This window comes from Solea solea, chromosome 20 (assembly GCF_958295425.1).
Source record: "Solea solea chromosome 20, fSolSol10.1, whole genome shotgun sequence".
Lineage (NCBI taxonomy): Eukaryota > Metazoa > Chordata > Actinopteri > Pleuronectiformes > Soleidae > Solea > Solea solea.
Genome location: NC_081153.1, coordinates 1096707 through 1123806, shown reverse-complemented (window position 1 = coordinate 1123806; position 27100 = coordinate 1096707). Strand labels below are relative to the sequence as shown.

The following is a 27100-nucleotide window of genomic DNA, read 5'->3' as shown; positions in this document are numbered from 1 at the left end:
AACTTCCTGTGTGGATGATAATGTTTCCACTTTGTTAACATTTTAATAGATAATTAAGATCAGAATGAAACTTATTTTCTAATAACGTATGCACTCCTGTATGAGTATGAGTCAGTACGACACAGACTTGAAACTTGCTTCTGTTGTGTTGAAATCTTAAAACTCTGTCGTGGTGATCTGAGTATCCTCTGATTGCAGGTCTTGTTGGATCCTCCTTGAACGAGAGCTGTGGGGGACCAGGTCCATGCCTAGTCATGCTGGCTTCTTTCCCACCTCTGTCGGAGCACACACGGACACAGGCTCCCTAATGGTGCTGCGGCCTCTTCTTAGGCTGCTTTGCTCAATGTGGGTGCGACACGGGAGGCAGAAATCTCTGAAGCATCGCTTAAAGTTTTCATCCAAAAACGCGTAGAGGACAGGGTTGAGACTGCTGTTGGTGTAGCCCAGGGCGATGCACAGGTGCCAGCTGGCAATCACCAGAGGGTTTCTGGTGTCAATTTCTACCATGGTCTTCACGATGATGAAGATGTGAATGGGGGTCCAGCAGATAATGAAGGCAGCCACCACCACCAGCACCATGCGGGTAATGCGCCGCATGGTGCGGTCTTTCTCTTTGGAGCCCGAGAGTAGACGGACACCCCTGAGACGAAGGATCATCAGGCCGTAGCAGATGGTGATGACCAACACAGGAACCACAAAAGCAAAGATGAAGACGCAGATCTTCGTCACGGTGTCCCAGTACCACTCAGGCTCAGGGAACTTCAGCATGCACATGGTTTTACCTGCAACAACAGGGCAGCAAAAAGAAATGGGTTACAGTATTAAGCCTTGCTAAAAATGCATGTAAAATGATGAAAAATTATGAAAAATATTTCTTCCGAGTTTGTCACATTAAGTTTCTACGACAGAGTATTAGGGCAACATTGAGGGAAAAAAAATTCACAGACTTCGAGAATAAAGTCTTAAATTTACGAGAATAAAGTCGTAAATTTATGAGAACAAAGTCTTAAATTTAGCCCTAATGCTCCGTCGTTAGTTTCTAACAGAACAAGAAACATTAGGGCATGGCCATTATTTAGTTCTTCATGTGCCCGCAGTAATATTATATAATATTAAATATTATTCTTAGTATAATATAATATTGTTCCTCTCCAGATCTGAGACACAGGCTTCAGAGTTTTTGTGATACTGGCGTTGGAACTTAAACTTTCACTTTTGTTTTTTTAAATCATAATCATGGTCTCCATCATTTTGAGACCATGAGTGGGACTGGACACGTGGGTGATCATGTTGCCATTAACTGTACATGCTCATTGAGGATTCACCAGTTAATGAAATCCATTTTGCAGAACTCTGTTTATGAAACAGCAGGAAACACAGTCTTACCATTATCTGCCACTCTGGTCACAGCCATGATCATGATGGGGACACCGATGGCTGAGGACAGCACCCAGATGAGCACATTGATAAACTTAGCTTTGACAGGCGTACGAAACTCCAGCGCCCTGATGGGGTGGCACACAGCGATGTATCGGTCCACGCTCATCATGGTGAGGGTGAAGATGCTTGTGAACATGTTGTAATAATCAATGGCAATGATGAGCTTGCACAGGACTTCCCCAAACGGCCAGGTGTTCATGAGGTACTTGGCACTCTGAAAGGGCAGCGTGCTGGTGGCCAAGGCGTCAGCAAGAGCCAAGTTAAAAATGTAGATGTTGGTGGCTGTCTTCATCTTGGTGTACCTGTGATCACAGAGCAGAGAAAGCATGTTTGCTGTCATGAGTGCAGCTGGGAATGTAACTCTCTCTCTTATTCCCTCATGCTACAACCGTGCAGTGAGCAGTTGTTCTGTATAATGCTAATTCCTTACACTTAAGGTGTTGTTTTTCAGATGAGTAATTGGAGATAATGGTTACATTTGGGTTTGGTGGCATTTGATGAACAGAGGAAGAACCAGAGAGCTGCAGAACGAAAATACTGCATACGGTATTTATTATGTACAGAACTGTGCCTTCATCATGTCACTATACATTTCACACTGTGTGTAAGACATCATGTTATCAGCACTGGACATCTTACAGGAGAGCACCAGAGTGCCAAACTCCATGAAGATGCAATGTATTGTGTAGTGCTAGTACATACAGTATTACCAGAGATGTATAAAGTACTAGAGACCAAGACTTGAGTAAAAGTACAAGTACTTCAACAAGTAGTGACTTCAGTAGAAGTTGAAGTGTTCTTTAAGCACCACACTTAAGTGGAAGTACTAAAGTATTCAACATTTTTTGAACTTAAGTATTGAAAGCAGTTCATGTTAAAATGTGCTACTCAAGTACTGAAAGTAAAAGTAGAAGTATTGTGTTAAAGTTTGAGAATAGGTTGAGATGGTTTCGGCCTCTAATCGTTGGCTTTACCAGATAAAACTGCGAGGTGAGCGCCAGCATTCCTGACGGAAACTTGGGAGGGAACCAGCTACTAGATGGTTCCATTAGTCTTACGCCCCTAAACCCAGGTCAGACGAGCCATTTGCACATCAGAACCACTGCAGGCCTCTACCAGAGTTTCCTCTGGCCTCGCCCTGCCCAGGCATAGTTCACCTCCTTCATCTTTTGGGTCCTATCACGCACTCATCGGAAATATGTAGTGAAGTACAAGTGGAAGAAAAGTACAGCATTTTAGTACTTAAGTACAGTAGTGAAGTAGTTCTACTTCGTTACTATACATCTCTGCATATTACAATGCTGTATGACTGTCCTTTTGTACTTGATGAAAGTGCACATACCCGTGAATCTCATTTTCATATTGGGGGTTCAATACTTCTGTTTGCTGCGTTAGAATGTGCATATGTGTATTGATTTTTCTTTTAGTCAGTTTCCACTGAGGCTTTCTGGGCAATAATCTAGGGGCATAATAGGTTGTGATAGCCAGAAGGAGCTTTGGAGCAAAGTGATGACTGATTTAAAAAGAAACCTGTTTTTCTGGGTTTAAGTTAAAGCAATACTGCGCCCCCACAGTCGTAAATACCACTCGGAGACACGCCTCCTCATCCACTGCTCCTCAGATCAGCACAACGTTGCAGAAAACAACGACGTCATCCAACAAGGTACAATAACTTTTCATGTTTTCCAGGAATATAACTTATGTGTGCCCCAAACGTTTAAAATAGCAGTTATTAAACCCCTTCTCAAAAAAGCGACCCTTGACCCAGACATTTTAGCTAACTACCGACCTATATCTAATCTTCCCTTTGTTTCTAAAATCTTAGAAAAAGTAGTTGCTAATCAACTATGTGAATATTTGCGCATTAATGGCCTGTTTGAAGATTTTCAGTCAGGTTTTAGATTAAACCATAGCACAGAAACAGCACTAGTTAAAGTTAGTAATGATCTTCTCTTGGCTTCTGATAATGGTCTAGTCTCTTTACTTGTCCTGTTGGATCTTAGTGCTGCATTTGACACCATAGATCATAATATTCTACTGCAGAGACTGGAGCAGACTCTTGGTATCACAGGTGCTGCCCTCTGCTGGTTTAAATCATACTTATCTGATAGATTCCAGTTTGTTCATGTTAATGATAAAGCCTCACTTCAAACTAAAGTTAATTGTGGAGTTCCACAAGGCTCAGTGCTTGGGCCTATACTTTTTACCTTATATATGCTTCCTCTAGGGAACATTATTAGAAAGCACAACATACATTTTCATTGTTATGCAGATGACACACAGCTTTATTTATCAATGAGGCCGGATGAAATAAATCAGGTTGTTCAACTCCAGGAATGTCTCAGAGACATTAAGTCCTGGATGACCTGTAACTTTCTACTTTTAAACTCAGAAAAAACTGAGGTCATTATACTCGGCCCTAAACACCTCAGAGAAAAACTTTCCGATCACATTGTCACTTTAGATGACATCACCCTGGCTTCCAGTTCCACTGTGAGGAACCTTGGAGTTACTTTTGACCAGGAAATGTCATTTGACTCACACATTAAACTAATTTCCAGAACAGCCTTCTTCCACCTGCGGAACATTAAGAAAATTAGAAACATTCTGTCTTTACGGGATGCTGAAAAACTAGTTCATGCTTTTGTTACATCTAGATTAGATTACTGTAACTCCTTATTATCAGGATGTTCCAACAAGTCTGTTAGAACCCTTCAGTTAATTCAAAATGCTGCAGCACGAGTTCTGACAGGAACTAGAAAGAGAGACCATATAACTCCAGTGTTAGCTTCTCTACACTGGCTCCCTGTACAGTTTAGAATTAAATTTAAAATCCTCCTCCTCACGTACAAAGCACTTAATGGTCAGGCCCCTTCATACCTGAAAAACTTAGTCTTACCTTATCGCCCTAATAGACCACTTAGGTCACAAAATACAGGCTTACTTGTGGTTCCTAGAGTCTGCAAGAGCAGAATGGGAGGCAGAGCCTTTAGTTACCAGGCCCCTCTCCTGTGGAACCAGCTCCCAATGATAGTTCGGGGGGCGGACACTCTCTCTGTATTTAAAGTTAAACTTAAAACTTTCCTTTTTGATAAAGCTTATAGTTAGAGCTGGTTCAGGGAAACCTGGACCAGCTCTTAGTTAAGCTGCTATAGAACTAGACTGCTGGGGGATTTTTTATCTGTGGTGCACGCACATTCACTCTCTCACACTCAGGATATGATTTTGACTTTTTATATGTCATTAACCTTGTCTCTTTCTCTCCCTAGTTTGTGTATTTCCTTCCTTCCCTCTCTCTCTCTCTCTCTGTATTCTCATCATGCAGGTTGCGGGACCAAGATCCAGTTTTCGAGGCTACCCACATCATCACCATTATTATTGTGCTATAATTAAAAAGTCAATATCATTAATTGTATTAACTTGTAACTTGATACAGTTGTTGTGTATCTGCTCCTGGTCTCTCTCTCTCTTCTGTCTCTACCTCATCTCCCTCTTGTCCTTTCTCTCCCCCCTCCCCTTTCTGTCCTCCACCTCTCCTCTGTCCCCGATTTTCCTTTCACCCCAACCGGTCGAGGCAGATGACTGCACATTTCTGAGCCTGGTTCTGCCAGAGATTTCTTCCTGTTAAGAGGGAGTTTTTTCTCTCCACTGATGCCTAGTGCTTGCTCATTGTGTGAACTGTTGGGGTTCTCTGCTCTCTTTGATGTTGTCTATGTACAGTGCCCTGAGATAATGTATGTTATGATTTGGCGCTATACAAATAAAATTGAATTGAATTGAATTGAATTGAATCCAACAAGGTACAATAACTTTTCATGTTTTCCAGGAATATAACTTATCTCACACAGTGGTCATTGTTTTGGCACATAAACTTAAGTTAGAACAAGTCAGGTTTATGCTTCCCGTCGCCTCTGCTACGGGAAGTTCCCCACTAGCGCGTCATTGAGCAGACATTAGCTTTAGCTGTAGAGGCTAAGCAGAAGTATAATCATATAAATGAGCTGAGAGTCGTGGACTCACTGATTTTAGCTAGGTTTTTAATTTTAATTTCCAGAAAATTTGCAGATTATACTGATTATACAGAAGCAATGGTGGTGTCCATTTTTCACTTTGATGCTCTAATCAATGAACATTAAATTCAATAAAAAAAAATATTTTTCCCATTCCCAGTCGTTAAATTTCCCAGAAATCGGGAAATGTTCCTGATTGGATTTGCAAGGAATCCCGTTTACTGAGCTTAACCCTTAATACACACTCTCATATAGCAATAGTCTGAGTAGCCAGACCACTAGCACAATACTAACCCATACATAATGAATTTTATTACATTTAATTTGTAAAGAAAATGACCAGTGTACCCACCTTCTATTTGCAAAAATACAATTTATGTCAAACATCAACACTAGAGCTGCAACTAACGATTATTTTCATAATCGATTAATCTGTCAATTATTTTCTCGATTAATCGATTAATCGTTTGGTGTTCAGAATATCAGAAAACCTTAAAAAATGTGGATCGGTGTTCGTCAAACCTGGAAATGATGATGTTCTCAAATGTCTTGTTTTGTCCACAAACCAAAATGATTCACTTCTACACACTTCTTTGTTTGCAGAGCAAAGAAATGAAGAAAATATTCACATTTAAGAAGCTTAAACAATCGGAAATCTTGTTTTAATCATAAAAAGAGCTTCAAACCGATTATTCGATTATCAAAATAGTTGTCGATTAATTTAGTAATCGATTAATAATCGATGCATCGATTAATCGTTTCAGCTCTAATCAATATGCATTTATTACATGGTAATCCTGGGGTCCTATTATGTAGACGACACTACAGAATTGACTCAGTTTGGTTTCTGGATCTGTTTGAAACTTCTGATTAAGCACCTAAAGCTGAGCTTTTCACACAGGTAGAGACATTACATTCCACTGCCAGCTTGATCCAAACTAAAAAGACAACTAGCACCTAGTTTAACGGTGAAACTAGCAGCTGACAGAGTGCCCCTCAGCCTTCTTCCTCCAATCAAGAAGCGATGAACAACCTCCACTGACAGAAGAAAATATTGACCACCCTGACCTCTGGTCTCCTGACGCAGGAACGTGAATGATTTCTGGCTATTCATCGTGATTTAGTGTCATTGATCAGTGTCCATACAGCTCATCATGAATCAGTGCCACCGACCCTGCGCTGCTTACATCCCACACTGACTAGCAAATGTTGCATGTGCAGTTCCACACACGTCTGTGGAATCCTGACAAAGCAGAGAAAAAGACCAGTATCAGCAGATTCTGGACATGCATGACTACAGTTTGCCTAATATGGTTAATGTTTTTGTTAATGTTAAATAAATTTACCATATGTTATTAAGTGGCTTTTTTAAGCTATTTTGTCATTTTCATGATTTGTTTTAATCAATATATCATATTTAATCATATCTATGTGTATATATATACACATATATATGTATATATATATATATATATATATATATACATATACATAAACATACATTTAGTCCATTTTACACATTTATTCTCTAAAATATGATTATCAATGCAACAGCCTTTAATACCAGGAACAATTATCACACATACCTTATCACGATATGGCAATAGTTTTATAACGTTGTTGTTCTGTTTGTTTTTTTACAGATATGATTACATTGTTACATTTTCATGACATTGCAAAGGAAAACTAACCCTGAAAAAGAAAACGACATATGACAACAGTCTACTTTGGTAGAATGTTGTAAATCTTTTTGTGGCGTGGATCCGAAACCATAGTGCCAATGTAGGTGATGCAGGCTTGAGCATATTCACCCTGTTCTAAATTGATGTGCCATCAAATTGATGTAACCATTGTTATAATAATATAATATATATATAATATAATAATAAATGGGTCAGTTTTTCTCATACTACTGTTCTCTGTTAAAGTAATATGTTAGGAACGGTGAAGACACTGCTTGGACCCAAACGCACGAGACAGGAGGCACGATGAATGATTTCATGAGGCTTTATTTTCCTCTTGAATAAAGCAGGCAAAATCAAAACTGCTTCTTCACAGAAGGAAAAAACTAAACAAGACTAAACTAGACTTGGCCCTTGAGCTTACTATCAAAAGTAAAAACAGGCTTGAACTGGGGACACTACTGTATATAGGGGAGAGGGAATGAAGGGCAGGTGCGAGTGATTACTAAAGGATCAGCAGGTGAAGTGCATCAGGGAATTAGGGGAGATGTGTCAAAACAACTGAAGAAACCACGCGACAGGAAGACATGACATTTACCATTTAACACGATAACTAAACTAAGCAGAACAAAAACGCTAACAGACTTGAAGCTTTGTGACATAATATCACTTGATCAGGTTTATTCTAACATTCCACACTACAAAATATGTCATTAAAGTATGTATGATTCATGCTGATATCGTATCAGATCAATATCGGTATCTGCCAATGCTCAAGGCTGCAATATCGTATCGGAAGTGAAAAAGTCGGGACATCCCGAGTTTAATGTGGTGGAAAATAGGAGGGAGAGCAAGACACGGATTAACACGTCATTTATCACAATCTGGTCATTGACGCCACATGCATTTTAGGTTCACTGATCTGATCTGACTATAATATAGAGTGCACAGAAAATAGACCAGATGCCAAAAAACATCACATAGAAATGTGACCTCCTTTCCTTCAGAAAGGAGGTTCAGCCTCACCAGGACCAGGTTTCAGTTCACCATGACATCTACTGGTCCAGACAAGGTCAGTGTTTCTGCCAGAAAATGTCTTTAAAAGTGTTTCAGAAGTAAAATATAATGAAAATGCACATTATTTACAACTAGGAATGGTCCAATAACACTTTTTACTCATACTGATATCAAAAACTTGATGTGCTGATACCGTCATCAGTCTGATACAGTCATTTTAGACCTTTTAAACTTTGAAGCTGTTCACAGTGGTGGTTTGCTGGTCTGTAAAACAGGGGAAGCTTATATCAGACCCAGTTATTTATACATAGTTTTCAATATTCATGTGGCCCTGGACTGCTGTCGTGTAAAGCAGCTTTGAGTGGTCATCAAGAGTAGAAAAGACTATATGAATATAACCATTTATTTAAGACTCACACAGGGGAAACAATTGTGCTCCTCCTCCTCTCCTCCTCAAGGAGGTTCTGTTGAAAAAGTATAGTTGTCAATATTTGAAAATAATCAAACAATTAAAACTCTCTTGTTTGTTGTTATGAATACATTCCTGTTCCGATTGCAATCATTCATTGTGTCTATTTTATATTGTATTTATATTGTTGTGTTGCATTTTTACTATATGTTGTACTGTAAAACACTGTGGTACAACTTTGGTTAGATTGAAATGTGCCATATAAATAAAGGTGACCTTGAACTTGGTGGTTTACTGTTGCTTAGTCCACCAGCAACAGATCATTTAAGATTCTCAGTTTCTAATTAATCCTGCTTTCCAGTGACTGTGCATGGAGCTGATTTCAAATGAAGACCTCTTGACAATAAATTGCATGAGCACTGAGCCAGTTGTGATAATAGGAATGGGAGGTGAGGTAGAGGATAGCCGGGAGATAAGTGGAGCGTCATGCTGCTGACCTCTCCTGCGTTACAAAGTGGACCATCTCCAGAGGAGTCAACTATCAGGCTGAGAGCTCTTGGTGCCACAGGGGCCCACTGCCCAATCCACAGTGGCGTGAGCATCCATGCAGCCACTGCTATGAAGGAGGTTTGTGGGGATTTGATTGTCTCGATAACGCAGGAGTCTGAGCTGAGAGAATTATCCAAAATGGATTTTCATATACTCTATAGCCTGGTGTGGCAGGTTGAATGATTTGAAAAAGGTTTTTGGTTTCTTAATAATATTTACTGAGATGGGCCGCCCATGGCTAAGTGAAAAAGGGAACTTGGCTAGAGGGTTGCCAGTTCAGTTACCAAGGGCTGGGACACCCCTGAGCAAGGTTCCCAATCACCATTGCTCATTGTTAATTCTAAATTACCATCCATGGGGGGCCACATTCCTAGTGTCACTCTCAATCCGGGTTTAACGTGAGGGTTGCGTCAGGAAGTGCAGAAAGCACACATCTGCCCTGGCCATGGCGACCCCCAGAGAGGGAGATGCCAAAAGAGTATGTATAATATGATGAGTGTAAAATTAAAGAATTCTAGTATCACCTTGCTAGGGCTGGGCGATATCTCGATATTTTAATATATATCGATATATTTCTAACACGGGGCAATATCGCTTGTATCGATGTAATTCATTCTGTGCTCGCTGCAGCTGCCTCCTCTCCACCTCCCCTCCCCCTCCTCTCCTGTTGTTGCCTCAAACATGACACCAGCTTTGAGTGTGACTGGCTGTTCTGCCTTAAGTCCCGCCTCTCTTGGTGTGTTAGATTTATTGTTCAGCTCGTGCCAAGGAGGCGGGAACTACCTGGTTCATAGTTCACACACTACAGAGTTACTGTCAATTACTTTTGGACATATGGAAGCCTGAAGTTGTCAATATTGATCATAAAATATAAGACATTATTTAATTATCTGTGTTAAATATCTATGTGAAATAATTGAGAAAATTGTTCAAATCCAGTTCATTTTCACAGATACAATTTTTATTTTATTACTCATGTTTGTTTCACTTTTATTAAGTATTAAGTTTTTATTTCTGTTATAATTGTAAAATGAACTTGAATTAATGACTGGAAAACATTTGATCTAAGATGCTATAATGCTTTGGGAGAAATTCCAATGACATCACAGAATATCCAGATATGACTTTTAGTCCATATCGCCCAGCCTTTAAAAAAAACAAGGTTTCAAACCACATTCTCTGCTCTGAGACACTGGGAGTGAGTGACCTGAACACACACTAGTCTTTACTCCACAGATGCCATTTATTGTGCTCAGCCACTATTTCCTAATACCTTGGTTCTCAAACTGTGGTACATGTACCACCCGTGTTACGCAAGCTTCCTCTGGTAGTACTTGGAGGAAAATCAGAAATAATCCTCTAGTGTATATACTAATAAATATGTGATGAAAATGAAACAAATACAATTTAAGTTTAAGTTAATTAAATAACAATGATTTTGAGTCTCCTTATCTCTCTCTCCATCTTAATCTAATTTGGCTACACCAGTGTCTGAAGTTTATGTGAGGAAGAACAGGATGATGAGAAAGCAACCTTCCCCAGACTCAACGACTAACCCGAACCCATCGATTCAACTTTGGCTCAGTTAGGTTTTTTTTCCCATGTTGAGGTTTCTATTGTGTTTCTCATTCAAGATGGAGTCAACGTGGGGGCCATAAAACAATCCCTTATCTTCCACACACCAGTGTGACCCCATGTGTCACCAATAACAGAAAAGCCAGACTTCCCCTCCTCCTCACTCGTTCTCTTCTCCATCTCACCAGAGGACACTGACTCCTCTTCTCTCCCGGACACAGATGCTTCTCCAGTCTGTCCATCTGTAACCGGTGTAGTTTTGCGGTCTGCGTTGTGAAAAATTTGCCGTACGCTGGATATCTTTTGGAGGAAGTCTCCGTTTATTTCTGACACAAAGCAAGTGAAAGAAAACTCCCATCGGCATGTGGAACACAGGGAAACGTGCCCTCTATAATATAAACATGTACAGCTTGTCAAATTTAGCATGATAATCTCCATATTAGCATAATGACAATGCTAAACAATACAGAAATCACACAAGCGCACATCACGTACCTCTCCCACAACATGCAACAGCAGAAGGGGAGAGGTGAGGGCAGACACACCCTTAAATACTGGGTGGGCACCCCAAAAGTGAACGTTGGGGACAGAAAATCATGAAGGTTCCACATGACAACTTAAAACCTGCCGTGTCAGGGTAATATATAAAAATTAAAACTTAAAACATACATTTTGTGTAATTATAAAATAAAAAGCCAAATAAAATAGATATCAGGTGTAAATTGCAGTACCTTAAAAAAAATATACTGTAGTAACTGACCCTGTTACACTGACCCCCCTAGAATTACACAAAATTCCAGGTTGTATAACAAACCACACACAGAAAACCAGCCTTAACAGAAACACACGTCCATATCAGACAGCAACACCAGCTTCCTACTGAAAGGATAAGAGAATTAGAGGCACTTAGCAAGAGCTCATAACACTCCATAGACAAAGTGTGGTGCCATTTAGATGACACACCCTGGCTAACAATGTGGATCAAAAAGAAATACTACATACAACAGCATATTATTACATCATCAGGAAAAGCAATCCAGGAATACACCACACACACAAAAAAAACAAAAAAAAAACAAATTTCACGCATGAACAACAGATCCAGAATGCGGTTCACCCGCTAGGATGGACTCAAGTTGAGTCATAGACTCGATCAAACGACACACTGGTCTAATAACCCTGCCAAAACGTGAGGCAAGTGGGCCTTCCGTACCCAACGCCTGAGACAGATCGAAAGAGACAGGTGACAGATGTGGCAGGGGAGCAGGGGGGGCAGTAGGAGGGCTGAGAGCAAAGCTGTCCGCAATAGTGGCCAAGGCAACAGGGGAAGGTGAGGGGCTGCCTGGGCCAGGGCTCTCACACACAGAAGCCTGCTCATGGACCCATGAGGCAGTACGGTCATCCTCAGGTTCACCAACACGAGAGAGGGAACCGGCAAGGGACAGTCCAGCCACTGCAACATTAGAACCCACCACCGACAGCTCTGTTCCATGCCAGTTAGATGGAGGAGGGCCACTAGCTGCACTTGGGACAGGCATGGATGCGAGGGCCACATCACTATCCAAGGACACAGTAAGGGGCAAGAAGTTGACTTGGAGCAAGAGGTTGGGATGAACAACACAGTCATGTCCACCTTGACTCCTGATGCGGTAGATATGTAAAGCAGGTTTAGAGGACACCACTGTGTAGATAGTGGGCTCCCACTTGTCAGTAAGTTTGCATTTTCCTCTGGCACCTCTGTTTGCCACCAAGACCTGATCTCCAATAGAAAGAGGCTGACCCTTGACTCGTTTATTATACTGATCGCACTGATGTTACTGCTCAGCTGTACAGTTCTTTTGGGCCAGTGTCATGGCACAGTTCAAGTCTTCCAACAGCAACTTCACATAGTCATTGTAGTCACACACAGTGGCGTCATGGAGAACATTTTTAAAGAGGAGGTCAACTGGCAGTCTAGGCACCCTGCCAAACATCAAATAAAAGAGTGCGAACCCGGTGGTCTCATGCACTGTGCAATTATACACAAAGGTGGTCTGGATCATCTGAGGCCATTTCTGTTTGGAGCGAGGGGGTAGAGATCTCAATATATTGCCAAGAGTGCGATTGAACCTCTCAGTACCGCCATTTCCCATAGGATGATACGGCGAGGTGTGCGACTTCTCAACTCCTGACAAAGTTCGCTCCTTGGTCCGAGTGAAGGCGCTGAGGGAAACCATATATGCAGAAGAAATTGTCCCACAGCTTGTTTTGCTACTTTCTTGGCTGCAAAATGTCTTAATACTCTCCAGTGGAGCTCTTGCGGCTGGTTCAAGAGTCTTGCTAAGATCACATCTTTGGCAGCATATCACACCAAAAGAAACGCTGGCGGGACAAAGCAAGTGTACGTGGCTGACCTTGATGACCAGCGTGGTCATGGACACCATGTAACACGTCTACCTTTAGTGACTCAGGCACAATGAACTGAAACTTTTTATGTTTGGTCAATGGATCTTTCACGACCCTGTAAAGGCTTCATTCAAGAGGGTCAATGTGTCCCATTGTTTTAGGACTCTCAAGGTCTGTTGGCTCTCATTGCAGCGTTCACACCTTGAGGGCCTCCGCTTCCTCTCGACATAGTGTGCAACCCTAGAGGTGACTGTGTCCTGTTGAGACACAGTCCTGTTGAGACACAGAGACATGGAGGGCTGAATGTCCTGGCCAGTGGGCTCCAAGACAAGGAGATGTTCAGCAACAGAGGTGGCACGTTGCATCGGGGCAGAGTCCCACTCATCTAGGGAGGAAAGGATAGAGGAAACCTCATCCGCAGATAGAGAACCATCAACCGCAGCCAAGGAAGGGGAATTGGTCAATGATTGGGGCAGGCAAGTAAAACGAAAAGAGTCTTGCACATGTTCATCACTGACACCTTGTGACCAAACAGCACATTATAAGGTTCACAAAAGGGTCCCTGCTGAGGGCATCCGCGACTACATTCAATCGTCCAGGAATGTGCTTGATCTCAAAGGAATATGGAGCCAACTTCGACACCCAACGCTGCTCGCATGCATCAAGCTTAGGTTTGGTCAAAATATGCGTGAGAGGGTTGTTATCTGACCAGACAGTGAACCTGTGACCCTTGAGCCAGTGACTGAACTTGTCACAAACTGCCCACTTAAGGGCTAGGAACTCCAATCTGTGAGCAGGGTAATTGACTTGACTCCGAGTGAGAGATTTGCTTGCAAAAGCAATGGGTCGCGCTCTTTCCTCACCAACAGGTACCTGGGATAAGACAGCACCAAGGCCATCAAGAGATGCATCAGTTGAAAGGATGAATGGCCTGTCAAAGTCTGGATTGCCAATACCACGCTATTGAGCAGTTCCATTTTCAAGTCGTCGAATGCTCTGTCACAAGCAGAAGTCCAGTCTTGAGGGGATAGCATCCGTCTTAACTTGACAGTGCCAATCTTGTCAGGCAACTCAGAACCAGACCAGCGGGTAATGCAGCTAAGCAACTGGACAAACCGCTCACACTCTGGGTCAGAGGTGTTGGAACGGATTATTTCCCAGTATTTATCATCAGACTTCATCCTTTGTATCATTGGTCTAATAACATTGCTCCCGATGATGAACTCATCCCTCTGTCCTGGAACAAGGAAAGCTGGCACTGTGAATTTCAAGCCATAAATGTCAAGGTCCAGATCGTAGATGCATTTCGGTTGTGTTGTCAAGCCACCACAGCAAACGAGAACTACCTTTTCAGGGACAAGCTGGGGGTTCAAGAGGACGCCAGCAGCTCTAAGCTTAGATTCCGCCTCCACACTGACTGTGCATGACATGCTCCCTGAATCAAGCATCCCTTTCAGAGTAGACCGACCACCAATGGTCACCGGAGCATAAAACAAGTCACTAGCTCCCTCCACTCTATGTGACCCCACAACAATCACTGTTGACCCACTTTGAAGACTGCTGCAGCAGTTTGCATAAATTGACTGGGGATCTTGGTTCTCAGCGAGGGTGTAACTTGTGAGGCCCATGCTATCCCTCTCTTCACATGGGTGGCTTAGTTTAAATCAGGCGAGAAAACTGGTTGCTTAGGTGCTTGGCGGTTGTATTGCTGGTGGTCATCTAGCCTTTGACTGTTTGAAAGAGAAGCTTACACAAAGACAGAACCTTGTCAAACATAGCCACGACCTACTGAACACCAGAATCAGTAGTTGGGGGGGGTAGCAGCAACTGATCCAACAGAAGCAGTAGGCGACACAAATAAAATAGATATCAGGTGTTCAATAAACCGCAGTACCTTAAATCAATTTAAGATCCTTCAGTACAGAACTTAACAAGGTCCCAGAAGCAAGAGAACCCTCTCTGTTAATGTACAAGCAGACCTGCTCGAAGCAGCCTGTTATCCTCCCATCAGAGGCAGTTACAACATGCTCTACTAAAGGAAGAACCAAGGATCCAGAGCCAAGTTAGCCCCAACTAGTTCACTTTGTGAGGAGGAACCTGAGCAACAGACACCAGAAACAGTCTCTGGACCTTAAAAGGACACTTCCTGTATATGTGAAAGACTTGGTAACATAACAGGACCTAGCATAGCATCACCTCTCATCTAAGCACTCTTCCTACAGAAGTGGTTAACAAAGAAACACAGCAGCCACGGGGTCAAGAGGCCGTCTTTTATTTCCGCCATCTTGTTGTAGTTTCTTTGTCAACTGCCACCTTGATTTGACTCATTTGGTCTGTACACAAATACGCGTTTTTATTTCCCTGGGAGAGTCCTGGTGGGATCCACCCTTTCTGAGTGGTCTAGAGACTTGGTTTTAACTGCAAAAAATGTTTTAAATTTATGTGAGGATGAATATGACTTAAAACATCAAACACTCTAACATAAATTTTAATCCTGAATTTTGGTTCCTATTGGGACCAGTCATGGGTCCCCATGGGGCTTCCAAACCCCAACCCCACCCATATTATCTCTATATTATGTCTGTAAGCCTCTGTAAGGCAGAGAAAATATGTTTCTGGCCTTCAATGATCAACACTGATACAACTAGAAAGAACAGGAATCCATGAGTGTTATAAAGGTTCAACAAGTGTTGTGTTATTTGACAAAAGACAGTCAATCAATGAATTTATTAATGTCAACCGTGACCACGTAACCACATTGATGACCAAAGAGTTTAAAAGAAAAGAAAAAAGACATGCACAATCACACAGTGTGCAAATGTATAACAAAATGTTATGAGAACAAGAACTTAATACAATCTTTTTGCATTTTCATGCTGAACGGCAGCGATACGGTTTTTAATGAAGAATTTTACCGCTGACCAACTTCTTTTTTCCAGTGCCTCTGGTGAAGCCTTAATGCAGGCAACACAGTCTGATGTTCCTGCTACTTTACCACATTCAATGAAAGACTTAAGGCCTTAAAGACTTAAGTCCACAGCGCGGACTTCACTGCCTGACCAGCTCCTCTTCTTTGAGGTTCCTATGAAAGAAAACACAAAAAGAAATCAGGAGTCTCACCAGGTTTCTGTCTTCTTTTAGATCCTGAGGATCCTGTTAAAATATGAATGATGGTGATTCCTATTTATTATTATTATTATTATTGTTGTTAATATAAAAACATGGCAGCTACATCTCTGACTGAAAGCCATCTATCGTAAGACAAGTGTTAACTACTGAGAGAAAACATCATTTTCATTTTATAACTTATCTTTTGTTTGAGCTTGAGGCTACTGTTAAAATAAGGAAGAATTAGTATATTATATTATGATTCAGTTTGAATGATTTCTTTGTTATGTGGAGCAAGGAAACAAAGAAAATATTCACATTTAAGCTGAAACAATCAGAAATCTTGTTGTGAATAATAAAAAAAACCTTCAAACCGATTAATCAATGATCAAAATAGTTGACGATTAATTTAGTAAGCGATTAATAATCAATTAATTGATTTATTGTTTCAGCTCTATTGTCCATGACATTTTTTTTTCACCAACAGGGCATGTGTTAAGCTCATCAGAGCTTTGCTGTCCTCCTGTCAAAAGAATAACTTGTATAGAATAAAAACAGGAACACTATGGGAATTCAAAACTATTGTTGAAAGGTCCAGTCCACTATCGTCAGACACAATGAACACATATATTGTCAGATGAAGCAGATATAATGCTGCATGCAGCTCTTCCTTATAGCTTAGACTCGAGCCAGGTGAGGCAGAGCCCAGCTTGACTGGCTGGCTGACAGACTAACTTCAAAACACCTTGATTCTTAATTCATTTAATTCTTCCAAAAGCAGTTGGCTGTCACTTGGTAGAATATTGAATGGTGGTATATATATATATATATATATATGTATATGTATATATATCACGTCCTCAGCGTCAGAGTTCTCTTCGGGAAACGGCGCGGCCAGCATGTGGGCGGGGACTGTCACTCATTGTTGTGTCTCTGCTTTTTATATGAATACATTCATGTCCACAAATATACTGTATATAGAGAACACTCTTTATTACTGCTGTTCAAAATAAGGGTGTATGTTACCAAACATTACACTCGCTTGCACACAGAACCGTTGCTGTGGACAGACTCCACCTCCCTCCCCGTCCTCACGCTGGCTACGTCATTTGCCGAAGATTCACGAGTGAGTCACAGACCGCGGCCCGCACGCTCGCTGCTGAGCTCAACTGAACTAAGAAAGGAACAAATCAGTTCATGGAGTGATTCCATTCAGTTCATTCACTCAAAAGATCTGTTCTTTGGAACGACTCGTTCATGAACGACACAACACTAATGAGGACAGAAGAGACAGGAGGGAGGAGACGGAGAAGAGTTTTAGCTTGATTTTACTGATGTTTTAAATAAGTATTCCTGTCCTTTTGGTACATGACATAAGCTAGAGAGAAACAGTATTTTATTTCTTTTGTGTATGTTAATAGAACAGAGACATCTGATCATTAGTTTGTTTGATTGGCAGCACTGAGACAAAAGACTGCACATTATTAATCATTTTATTACTCGTTTTAAAATTGCTAAAAGATTAACTGAGCAGAAAACAAATCTACACCTTACTTTATTATACATTACTACTATTTTGATTCCAGCCTTTTTTGTAAAGACAGGTAACTAGATGTTAAGGTAAATCATGATCTGTCTCTCAGTGTTTGTAAAAACAATGATTGTCATTAACTAGTAAATGACCTTAATGCACACAAGTAATGTGTAACCCACCTGATGAGTCCTTGTCCATCTCTGTCTGTGACAGGTCACTGTCCACAGCTTCCAATACCTGTTCTGAACGCCAGGAAAACAAAAAGAAATATATGAGGAAACGACGTAAACTCAATGTGTTAAGAGGAAGTTTCTTTTACCATTGGGATCAATCTGGATTTCATCCAAGCTCATTCCCTTGTAATCTGACAGCCGGCCCTGTTCTAGGGCAATCAGCACTTTACTGACTTTAGCTAACTCTATTGTTCCTTCAGGTAGTCTGTAATACTGTCTGTGGACCCGGATGTCGTGGCCAAGAAAATGTAAATTGAAATAGTAACGCTCTGACACAAGTATTCACGATTTTGGAGTTTATTTTGTGTGATTTCTGATCTTATTTCGCACCAGGAGGAGCACGTTCACTGTCTCAAGATGCTTAACATCAGGTGTACGTGCGCGTGGCCCTGAGCTGATCATGCAGGGCAAGCATGGCAGTGCCCCATTGTTTTTAACAAAAATAAACACATTCATGCATACGTTTAGCAGTCAAACTCTATGGACAATATGTAATACCTGAAATCGTAATTACAACTTTTTAAGGGCCTTAACTCATTGGCTTTTAATGCCCCTTAACTGTGGCCGAATTGACGTCTATAGCAGTCAATGGCAGCCAATTCATTTTCCCAAAATTGATTTATCAACTTTTAATAGTTTTTTAAACCCCCGCGGAAAAAGCATCTGACTGCAAACACATCACACAGAAAGCCGAAATAAACGAATTAACAGTTCAAAAAAATCACACAAAAAGTCTGAACTAATTACTAAAACTTACGTCGTTTCCATTTCTTTCTCCATCCACGGTTTTTCATCGCTCCTCGTTCGTCGTTTCCGAGCTGCTCCTCGCTGTTTGACTAACCATGAGGAGCACGGGATTTGACGTCATCACAGGGTGGGGGAGGGGGGGTCACAGCGGTGGGGACCACTGGAGTCAGGAAAGGTGTGTTTCAGCGCTCAAGGTGAGTTAAGTTTCGGTGAGGCAGACAGACACACCCCTACCATCCCGCCCCCACCCTGACGTCCTTGACGTCTACCGTCAATTGTCAGACATAACGACACTACTTCCTGTTAATGTTCCTTCACAATAAAAGGAACCGGATGCTTTTTAATGTGAAGAGAACTAAAGTGTATGTGAGCGGAGCTTCATCAGCGGTGCTTTACTCTAACTATTGGAAATCATGTACCTACTAGAACGACCATAAATAAATAGATGTGTAATGTAAATGTAAATACAGGTGATTAGAAAAATGTGAATTCTAACAAGTGTTTATTGACGAACAGAAATTGAATCAGCTTTTGAAATTACAGAAAAAAGATCAAAGCCCCCCTTTATATTTATTTTCATTTATAACTCAATAGAAATTAATTATTTCTTTAAGCTTAAAACGGTTTCATTAATGAATGCATTATGTATATCAAAGCATGTCACTGCTTTCTCTTCCCCATCTCTTGTTGCTCCTGTCGGGGTTCACACACCATGACGTGGACAGAACGGTTCAGATTGTGACGAGGTCTGTGGCACAACAGGCACTCCAGGGTTTTGAACTATCACCAGAAAATATCGTGTTAGTTTATTATTATTATTATTATTGATTCATATAGACTTTGATTCATTCATGTAGACACCGAAGATTAACATGAATAAACTAGCAGCAGTAGTTTATAATAATGCAATAATAACGCAGGTATGGACATATTCTGTTGTTCAGTCAGTTGATCTCTAGATCATATACAGCCATGTGAGGTGACTCACACTATGATTTGTAAAATCAAAAATGGACCGAACTGCTAGAACTTGGCCTGTGGACCTTACCTAAGACCCTTATCAGTCTTCCAGTCCCAAGTCTGTAGACCCTCAGCAAAGCTAACTAGCTCTACAGGGATCCTATCACAACGGGACAACAGTCCTAACAGGAGGCTCTGTGGCGCACAACATAGTCGAAAATCAGACTCCTGGCTTGATGCATTTATGAATTATTACAAAAAACTACACCCGAACAGCTTACCTTTGACCTTTCTGAAGGCACCCTGGATCTGCCTTAGTACCTGATACGCATACTGAAATTTCAGCCCCCTTTATTGAAGAAAAGAGTTTCCCGCCTTTTTATGTTTGAATTTTACACACTGTCTCTTTGGCCGCTATGCGGCGACCTTTGACCCCAGGGCCCCCAGATTCAGAACAGAGGATCCTCCAGAACCACTAAACAATAATGCGGGGGGAAAAAGCCCCAATTTTTTTTTGTCCTTTGACAAAAACTGAATATCAGGTCGTTTCAGACTATACAGTCTTAGACCCTTTGGCCAGAGTGGAGGTTTTGGAGGAAATCAATTTCTAAAGGTCACAGGAGTCTGATTTTTTATATGTCGTTTGGGGTTCTGAGACGAGCGGATAGATGTCAGTCTCGTGCCGCTCGGACGAGTACATTTCGCGTGAAACTGCGTGAAACTTACCCTGCGGAACTTACCAAAGACCCTTATCAGTCTTCCAGAGTCCCAAGTCTGTAGACCCTCAGCAAAGCTAACTAGCTCTACGGGGGTCCTATTGCAACAGGACAAAACAATCCTAACAGGAGGCTCTGTGGCGCACAACATAGTCAAAAATCAGCTCGATGCGTTTATTAATTATTACAAAAACTACATCCGAACGGCTGACCTTTGACCTTTCCGAAGGTCGCACAGGTCTGAAACTCTGCACCCTGGACAAGCGTTTGTCATTGATGCCCCCAGACCGCTGACCTTTGACCTTTATAAAGGTTGCACTTGTCTGAAATTTGGCACCGTGGTCGCCTTTAAATGTATTATTAAAAACTAAAAATCTGTGGCCTTTTGGGCCTACTACCTTTAACTTTTTAGACATTTGTGTGAAGTTTTGTCATAATTAGTGTATTAATTCTTGAGTTATGGTCTAAAACATGTTTTGTGAGGTCACTTTGACCTTTGACCACCTTTTATTTATTTCTAAATATGTTTGTGCACATACTCATTTATACTTTCACATACATACAGCAGACAAAAGGAATGAGACTGCTTTCAAAGTAAGTTATACTATTTATAACTAGTATTAAATTAGCTCCCTTATAGATTTTGGGCAAAATAATTTGATAATATTGAAGTCTGATCACTTGAAAATATGAAATATTAAGTTTTTTGACATACACACTTACACACTTGTCAGGAATAGGACCCCACCGGTGCAAACTTACACATTGCAATACCATTTGTGACCCCTGGGGACCCAATCCCACACACAGAGTGTGTGTGGTAGTCATGAAAACTGACTTCATGGGGTCCAATAAAAAAAATAGAATAGAATAGAATAGATAGAATAGAATATACTTTATTAATCCCTTGCGGGAAATTCTTTCGTCACAGCGCTCCAGTGTACAAAGGTAACGAATGTTGTAGCAGCAATTTCTTTTGAAAATTACAAAGTTAAAAACTATAAGAATAAGTAGGAATAAACCTAAGAATAAAATTACAAAGTTAAAAGAATACGAATAAAATAAGAATAAATTTACAATGTAAAAGATTTCCAGAATATACTTCAAAACTTCAAAAACTGGGCAGGGCCTATCAGGAGGCTGTTTTCTATTGATTGCAATGCTCGGGAAAAACTGGGTCCCACCACGTGAGTGAAGAGTCACGATGTGGTCCCCATCAGGATAGAAAAACACACACACACACACACTCTCTCTCTCTCACACGCACGCATGCACGCACACACACACACACACATTTAGTAGATAGACATTGTTCAATAGAAGTTTCTGAAATACACGGTCTGTATCTAATACATAGAATAGAAATACATACATACACGGTCTGTATGTATAGACCATTTCCCTGTAGAACTCCAATTCTTCAATTCAAGCGAACTACTGATGTGTCATTGTGATTTATCGATTAGTAAATTCATTATTAAAATTGGTAATTGACTAATTAACAAGACCTTTTTTTTTGGAGGTTATGAATTGATGGTTCATTTAGACTCAATTCCTGAAAAAGAAATGATTATTCCATAATGAATGAATTATCCATATTCAAAATTCCCCCAACATTATTGTTTATATTCTAATGTATGGGGTGTGTGGACCAAATAACATGTTGTCATTTTGAGGTTTGGGAAATACAATCGAAATGTTTTCACCAATTTCTGCATTCAATGGATGAAACAGCTTCTACAGCTTTCTACAGTATATATAATGTATTGTACACGTTCTCCCCGTGCACACAGGGTCTCTCCTGCTTCCTCCCACAGTCCAAAAACCATACATATCATTACCTCTGTGGATGCGAGAGTTGTTCATGTCTCTGTGTTGGCCCTGTGACGGCCTGGTGACCAGTCCAGGGTGAACCTCGCCTTTCACCATATGTCCACTGGGATTGGCCCCAACCCCCCATGACCCTCATGTGGAGGATGAAGCGTGGATAATGAAAGAAAACAGCCAATTGATTTATTAAGAATGAAAGTAATAGTTGCAGCCCCACTCCATTGAATGAGTTCTGGTTCCATGTGGACTCAAATAGATGATAAAGCTCAGCATGTAATGGGAGCACGGACGCTGTGTGAAAATGGCAATCTCAGTCTAAAAGAGAATAGTCTAAACAAACATGGACAAAACAGGAAACTCATGACTTATTCAAAGGCAGTTCACAAATAGGTGATATCAAGCTGGGTTGATTGGTGTTCTTATTTTAAAAGAGACTTTCATATGACCCCAGCTGAGGGTTTTATTATTATTATATGTGTGTGTGAGAGAACGAAAGGGAAAGAGAAGAAATAGAGGCTGGTCTCAAAGCTCCATACACTCATGGACATTATCATTAATGGTCTTAGCCTGTTGATCAAATACGTTTATTATAGTATTATTAGTATATTTAACCTACAGCTGCTGCATATTCCCTTTTCATACTAAAACTCGCCTCTTTCCCCCTCCTCTCTGAATCACAGGTGGTCTTCAGTGAGGAACCATCTACCCAGGTTGTTGCACTTAGGTCTATTTATCAGAAAGAAAAATACTTAAGTAGAATGAATAACATTTGTGAAATTACTTTTTGACCCTGATATTATCATGCGTCCCTGGTATTATCATGCATCCCTGATATTATCATGCGTCCCTGATATTATCATGCGTCCCTGGTATTATCATGCAGTGTCCCTGGTATGCGTCCCTGGTATTATCATGCAGCGTCCCTGGTATTATCATGCAGCGTCCCTGGTATTATCATGCAGTGTCCCTGGTATGCGTCCCTGGTATTATCATGCAGCGTCCCTGGTATTATCATGCGTCCCTGGTATTATCATGCAGCGTCCCTGGTATTATCATGAGTCCCTGATATTATCATGCGTACCTGGTATTATCATGCGTCCCTGGTATTATCATGTGTCCCTGATATTATCATGCGTCCCTGGTATTATCATGAGTCCCTGATATTATCATGCAGCGTCCCTGGTATTATCATGAGTCCCTGATATTATCATGCGTACCTGGTATTATCATGCGTCCCTGGTATTATCATGTGTCCCTGATATTATCATGCGTCCCTGGTATTATCATGAGTCCCTGATATTATCATGCGTCCCTGGTATTATCATGCGGCCCAGGTATTATCATGCGTCCCTGATATTATCATGCGTCCCTGGTATTATCATGAGTCCCTGATATTATCATGCGTACCTGGTATTATCATGCGTCCCTGGTATTATCATGCGGCCCAGGTATTATCATGCGTCCCTGATATTATCATGCGTCCCTGGTATTATCATGAGTCCCTGGTATTATCATGCGTCCCTGGTATTATCATGCGTCCCTGGTATTATCATGCGTCCCTGGTATTATCATGAGTCCCTGATATTATCATGAGTCCCTGATATTATCATGTGTCCCTGGTATTATCATGTGTCCCTGGTATTATCATGCATCCCTGGTATTATCATGAGTCCCTGATATTATCATGAGTCCCTGATATTATCATGTGTCCCTGGTATTATCATGCGTCCCTGATATTATCATGCGTCCCTGATATTATCATGTGTCCCTGGTATTATCATGCGTCCCTGATATTATCATGCGTCCCTGGTATTATCATGAGTCCCTGATATTATCATGTGTCCCTGGTATTATCATGCGTCCCTGGTATTATCATGTGTCCCTGGTATTATCATGCATCCCTGATATTATCATGCGTCCCTGGTATTATCATGAGTCCCTGATATTATCATGCGTCCCTGGTATTATCCCTTTCATAGTGCAACTATCACCTGTAACCACAAGTGACACTACATTATCCAGGAGTGAGGTCTTTAACATGGTGTAAATTGATGAAATATATCTCAGGTCTGTAAGTGAAAACCATGTTGTACTTTTTTCTCTTAAATAAAGGTTCAAGTGATTCCGAAAATTACAGATTTTAATTGTTATTGCATTTTCAGTGGGCGTACCTCTTATATCTCAGTTCTGAGGGGGAGCTGAGAAATGGGATTGGGTCATAGTCATTCATTGTTACCACGATGGAAGTGCAGATTAAACCCAGCGTGTGTTGTTTTCTATAAATCACGATTCATTTAGTGATGTGTCATGCACAAAAGATGCGGCTCTGAGAGCCGATGCTTTGTAGTGAATCAGAAGAGCCGGCTCGAGGCTCAAGGCAGAACTTTGTTTTGATTGGTCAGCATCGCGGCCAATCAGATGTGAGGATATAGGATCATACCATTAGGTGAAAACAGAGAGGGGGGGCGCCCCCTCTCTGAAAAATGAAATGACTTTGCCTGCCGCAACATTCTGTTCGCTTGCTGCAGAGCGCAGCCTGGCTGTTCTCTACACGCATGCGCAGTGCACACCAAACACATGTGCGAGTTGTTTATGTGGCGACAAAATAGCTGCGAGCAACAAACCTATACTACCTGCACCGTCTGCTTTAAAAGGGTTCTATGAGGTCGGTGGGAAGATGGACAAGACCTACACCGTGTGTAAGGTGTGTAGAAGTCAAATGAAATACCGGAAATACAACCAATATGCAAAACCACATTTCTCGATATCACTCAGAGTTGGAAGAAAAGTGACCCGTTCCTGATGGCAGCCAGAGGACAATAGCTGCCACCGAACTCGGATAGGGCCAAACGGATTACTAAATCCACTGCAAAATGTATTGCAAAGGACTTCAGACCATACTCGTAGAGAACGAGGGCTTGAGGTGATGGTTCCCCTGCTTTCCAAGTTGGGCAAGCGATACTTCTGTATTCCGGCCACCAGTATCTCTGCAGAAGGAGTATTCTCTACTGCAGGGGATATTGTGACTGCATAACAGAGTACACTCACACCAGAGCATGTCGACCAGCTCCTGCTCTTTCACAAGAACTTGCATATTCCATGAGTATCCACCAGTTATAAACTGGAAATTAAGCACCTTTACTGTTTACTATGTTGCACTGCCATGATTATAGCACTATTGTGATATTTTTGTTTACTGAATTTCTACCTCATATTGCACAGTGTTTTTGTATGAGAGCTGAATTCCAAGCCATACTTTTTTGTACTTTTATGTGAAGCATAAAGTATTTGTTTTGGCTGCTTACTACCAATAACAGGAGGAAAAGAAAGAATAATGGATTTATTTTCCATATTGTGTTGAAATGCAAGTTGCATTTATTATTGCATTGTTCATAGAAAGTGTTTTCTCTAATAAAATATTAGAGAAGGTAATTCATCTGTTGATTGTCTTTAATGATCATAAGAAAAGTAAGAAGTGAGTAGCAAAGTATTCACATATTTTTTTAAATCACACATGGAAATGTACATGTACTCACATGTACTCAAACAAACAAATTGTTTGTTTGAGTTTGGTTCTGTTCTGTGGATTTATTTGCAGTTGTGTTGTTAATTTGTGCAATAAAATGTTTGATTAAAATATTAAACAAAAGAATGGTTTTGTAACAGAATAAAGGCACAAAATTAGGCAATTATAAGGCTTCTCATAAAAACACTGAACATGAAAGGGTTTTTAACACACAAACCATTCATTTTTTGCAAAGTTATGGTAAAATAAAGATTAAAGAAATAGAAAATCCTAGATTCATTTAAAATAAGTAGGAAACTGAAATATGGAATGGAAGACAGCTCGGCTGTGAATGTCTGAGATTAGCATGTAACTGACATGATAAGTGAGGACAAGCATGTGTAAGCTGTTTCACTCCTGACTAGTGCACAGGTTGTGGCTTCATGGGAGAAGTATTTGTAGGCTTTGTTTTTTTGGTTTTAAAGCTGCAAAAGGGCAAAATGTAACCTTGGATAGAAAGTTAGACATGCAGCACACATTCACCAATGGATACTTTAATAAACGTCATTCTAAGATCACATTGTTGGAGTTTGAAAGCATTATCAAAACTTGCCATTATGATTTGAACCAAAATTACCTCCCAACAACTCTTCATGGTAAGAAGACCTGCTGACATACTGGACACAGAGAGAGACAGAGAGAGAGAGGGGGTGAGGGAGAGAGAGCGACAGAGAGAGACAGAGAGGGAGAGAGAGACAGAGAGCGAGCGAGATAGAGAGAGAGAGTCTGGTTTCCATGGATTCCTGGGGAATAACTCTAACATTAACCATAACTGCTAGTGGCCTAAACCTAAGAAGTTTCTTCACCTTTAAATGTAGTAAGGTACATTATGGAGGCTAAGTGTGGACAATATGTCTCACCAATAATCTCTGGATGTTTTTCGGCTATGAGATGTAACAGGTTGTTTCTCAGAGGACAGTGACAACACACTGTCAATAGAAAGACATGTAAAAAGCAGCGTTTACCTGACCACCCCGTACATGACGAGGACGTTTCCGAGCAGTCCCACCACGCAGATGACGGAGTACAGAGCCGTGATACATATGGCTATGATGATGCCCCCGGCGCTCCTCACCGGGTTCTGCCGCTCCGTGTAGTTCCGCGGCCCGTCCACCATCAAGCCGCGCTCCTCGTCCGGGAAGGTGACATTAAAGGGGAGGACGGAGTACAGGTCCTGCAGGGAGAGCTGGGCTCCTGGGACCGTGTACGGCTCCATGCTGCGTAGAACTTGGATCACACACTCGGAGTGTGTGGATAAACTCAGCCGATGCGTCACGAGAGAGTGACAGAAAGAAAAGAGGAAAGGAGAAGACGAGAGAGAGAGAGAGAGAGAGAGAGAG

General features: G+C 41.2%; 1 protein-coding gene across 1 annotated transcript; it reads right to left on the bottom strand.

Annotated features, from left to right (window-relative positions):
* Positions 1-252: 252 nt before the first annotated feature.
* On the bottom strand, positions 253-27100 carry oprd1a (opioid receptor, delta 1a). Its single transcript, XM_058619740.1, has 3 exons — positions 26726-27100; positions 1387-1742; positions 253-782 (listed from the first exon to the last, which is right to left on the bottom strand). Exons 1-3 carry the CDS (start codon positions 26974-26976, stop codon positions 253-255), a joined length of 1137 nt encoding a protein of 378 aa, XP_058475723.1. The 5' UTR covers positions 26977-27100.

What these genes read in the sequence shown, in the direction of transcription:
- oprd1a (XM_058619740.1), bottom strand. Translation starts at nt 26,976, where the DNA reads ATGGAGCCGTACACGGTCCCAGGAGCCCAGCTCTCCCTGCAGGACCTG. An exon ending in GTCATGTACGGGGTGGTCAG is followed by an intron (nt 1,743 to 26,725) that starts GTAAACGCTGCT and finishes CTGTGATCACAG; the next exon opens with GTACACCAAGATGAAGACAG. An exon ending in GACCAGAGTGGCAGATAATG is followed by an intron (nt 783 to 1,386) that starts GTAAGACTGTGT and finishes CTGTTGTTGCAG; the next exon opens with GTAAAACCATGTGCATGCTG.